Here is a 2,968-nt window from a genome sequence, read left to right on the forward strand (position 1 = left end):
AATTCAGGTGTGTGGCAGAAGGGAAATACCTGAAACATGCAGAACAGGGGGGCGGTGAGGACCAGGGTTGAGAAACACTGCTCTAATCCATTTGTCTGTGAATTACAAGTTTTTGGGGAGGTCTGAATGCAAATTTGAATTCCAAACCTTAAAAACCGAACTCTGATCCGCCTGAAAACCTAGGTCTCGGAATGGTTTAAGTTAACTCTAAAACGGTAGAAAACCTGTCTGAATGCAACCTGACTAGAGACCGTTTCAAAAGCAGGAAGTTAGCAACAGTATATTACTCTCTGCTCTGCGGGTTAACGAAGACATTGTGTCGGTTGTAATATCAACGGGTCTGTGTGTCGACATAGAAAGCGAGGGAAAACAGAATATAAATGGTTTAAAGTTGTTTCATCTGTTTGTGGCGCTCTGCAGCTGCTGTAATTTTTTAAACCTTTAATAAATGACAAAAAAGGGACTAATTGCCTCATTTGTTTTAACATAATCATCAAATAGGATGGAGGAATTTGCTTAGTCCTTGATAGAAACCAAACTGTTTGTAGATTTATATCAAGGGAGAATACTTACAAACATCAGCAACTTTCTCAGCTTTAATTTAAGCCATGTTTATAGAAATCGGGTAAGAAATAAAGGCGCTTCGATCATTTTTGTGATTCCTGCTCATCCCGCATTGGAACAGCCTGGTTTAGTGGACGCTGACGCTAAAATCTGACACTGCTCCGTTTTTGCTTACTTTTTGTGAAGAAGGAAGTTGCGCTGCCCTTCTTCAGAGGTTTTGTGTCGATTCCTTCAGTAGTTTTTGGTGCAGCGCCCCCACAAGCGACGGGGGGGAACAAGTTTTTCTGTTAGTTTTAGTCGTTTGACACAGTGCAGTTTGAATGCTAACTAGAGTTCTGAAAATGTAACAAATTTTGCAATCTTAGTCCCCAATCGAACCGAGTCTACTGGACTATCTGGTTTGAATACACCCTATAATCACTAAACAAAGCTCGACATAGACTCAGACATACAAGAATAACAGAACCAAGAGTAACTAAAGAATAAACCTAACTAGAAATACTATAGGATTGAAAATAAGGAAGGTAATAACAAGACAATTCTAATAACACTAATTATCTCAAGTAATAAAATCAAAAGGACCATGAACCTAAAGAGAACTAAGACATAATGATAAATAAGATTAAAACCAAACAAAAAAGAAACCCAGAGACCTGAAACTTTGGAGGTTGTAAAATTGAAGATGAAAACATTTTTGTCCAGAAAGATGTCATACATGTTAGAAAGTTGCAAATAAAAAGTTAATTTTGTGTTAATAAGAAAAAAAAAAAATCTTAGGGAATTAATTTCCTAATATGGAAAAATGTTACCATATATTATTCCCAATGTGACATATATGTCCCAATTCAGATCTGTGCCAGGGGTGGTGCTATTTAAAAAAAGAAAACACCTTCAGATAGTGCTACATATGATCCATTTGATATAATATGTAACTCCCGTAATTTTACTAAAAGTGGAAATAGGTCTAGAGCTAAAATTATTTAGAATCACATAAATTGTTTCGCTGGCATTTGTTGTTTTAATTAATAGTAAATAGTTAACTTTAATTAATGCTATAATTTATGTTAAATTATTTTATTTTTATTGCTTTAGTTATTGTCTTGGAGTTGGGTAATGATAGCTCAAACTTAAATTTTTTCAAGATATGGTAAAAATAGTAAAACTGTTTTTATGATGCTACTATGTGGTTATTATTTATATTCATTCTTTCTATTAAGACTGTGCTGTCTTAGTGTTTATTTTCAGTTATAAAACATTTTAAACTATTTCTCTTCATATGACAGTTGGTGGAGCATTACTCCTACAAACCAGATGGCTTGTTACGAGTACTCACAGAGCCATGTCCAAGACCTGATGGTGAAACTGGTAAAGACAGACACAACTGATCAAAATTTGTCAAGATTAGTCTTACCAAATCTCAGTCTAACCCAAATTGATCCTCATGTTTCAAATTTCTTGTTCACAGTGCAAATAGGGCGACCAGTACCTCCACTGAACCATCCTGGATTAGGTTCTGCCATTGTAAGTTATTCATGAAAAAGTTATTGGATAAGCACATTTTATACAATTGTCTTTATGGCCCAAATTCCCAGAAAGGATAAAAGAAAATCCATACTCTTCCAGGTCTTATAACTTGTTTTAAGTTTTTATCACCTTAAAGTAGGTTTAGTAAATAAACTATTTTAAGAGTTTGGTTCATCAGCAATCATCAACACTCAGGAGTGATCACAAGTTCTTTGACTTGAATGACCATGAAAAGACCACAGTATCTTTTACAAAAACTTTTTTGACATCTTTCATTCCTAGCAAAATGCAGCAGATGGTCTTCGCTCCATGCTTGGTCAGCTCAACATATCTGGAAAAAGGGTAAATACATTTCACAAGCTTAATAGTTACTTCAACAAGCATCAGTGCTCTTACTGCCATCTTACATTTTGAGATGTTTGCCTTAGTCTGATTGATAGATGTAACTGAAAATTTTTGCCAAAAAATATTCCTGCATGTTCACCTATGAGGAGGTTACCATTAGGATATAGTAAAGATATAGATAGTAAAACAGGTACCTATAATGCTCATGGTCACTGTAGAGCAGGGGTCCCCAAACTACGGCCAGCCCGCCACGTCATTTGGTCCGGCCCCCTGAACAATGCCGGATCCGGCCCGCCTCCTCATACCAGAGAGCGTTCAGTGTTTTTTTTTTTCATATATTGTATTTTCTGGTTTATATGTGGAGTTTTCTTCAACCAGCAGGGGGCTTGAGCAGATGTGAAACTAACTTTCCCTCAATGGAATATATACTAGTCAGTCCCAGTCACCGTTTCACTCACGGTTTTTTCCATTTGCATTCTGGGTAAAAATCTATCTAAAAGCGCGACTGTGTCGTCGCGCTCCCCCCCGCTCGACA

General features: G+C 36.5%; 1 protein-coding gene across 1 annotated transcript in view; it reads left to right on the forward strand.

Moving 5' to 3' along the window:
* Window positions 1-2,968, forward strand: part of LOC106940698 (tyrosine-protein kinase SYK-like) — a gene marked incomplete at its 3' end in the record, with an annotated part of 44,818 nt that overhangs the window by 22,382 nt on the left and 19,468 nt on the right. Inside the window, exons 6-8 of the mRNA XM_015023501.1 lie at window positions 1,848-1,929; window positions 2,030-2,085; window positions 2,371-2,430. Coding sequence (XP_014878987.1) covers window positions 1,848-1,929; window positions 2,030-2,085; window positions 2,371-2,430 — 198 coding nt within the window. The remainder of the gene's footprint in view (window positions 1-1,847; window positions 1,930-2,029; window positions 2,086-2,370; window positions 2,431-2,968) is intronic.

The sequence above is a fragment of the Poecilia latipinna genome, unplaced genomic scaffold, assembly GCF_001443285.1.
Source record: "Poecilia latipinna isolate Pla-1442-1.1 unplaced genomic scaffold, P_latipinna-1.0 Scaffold3326, whole genome shotgun sequence".
NCBI lineage: Eukaryota > Metazoa > Chordata > Actinopteri > Cyprinodontiformes > Poeciliidae > Poecilia > Poecilia latipinna.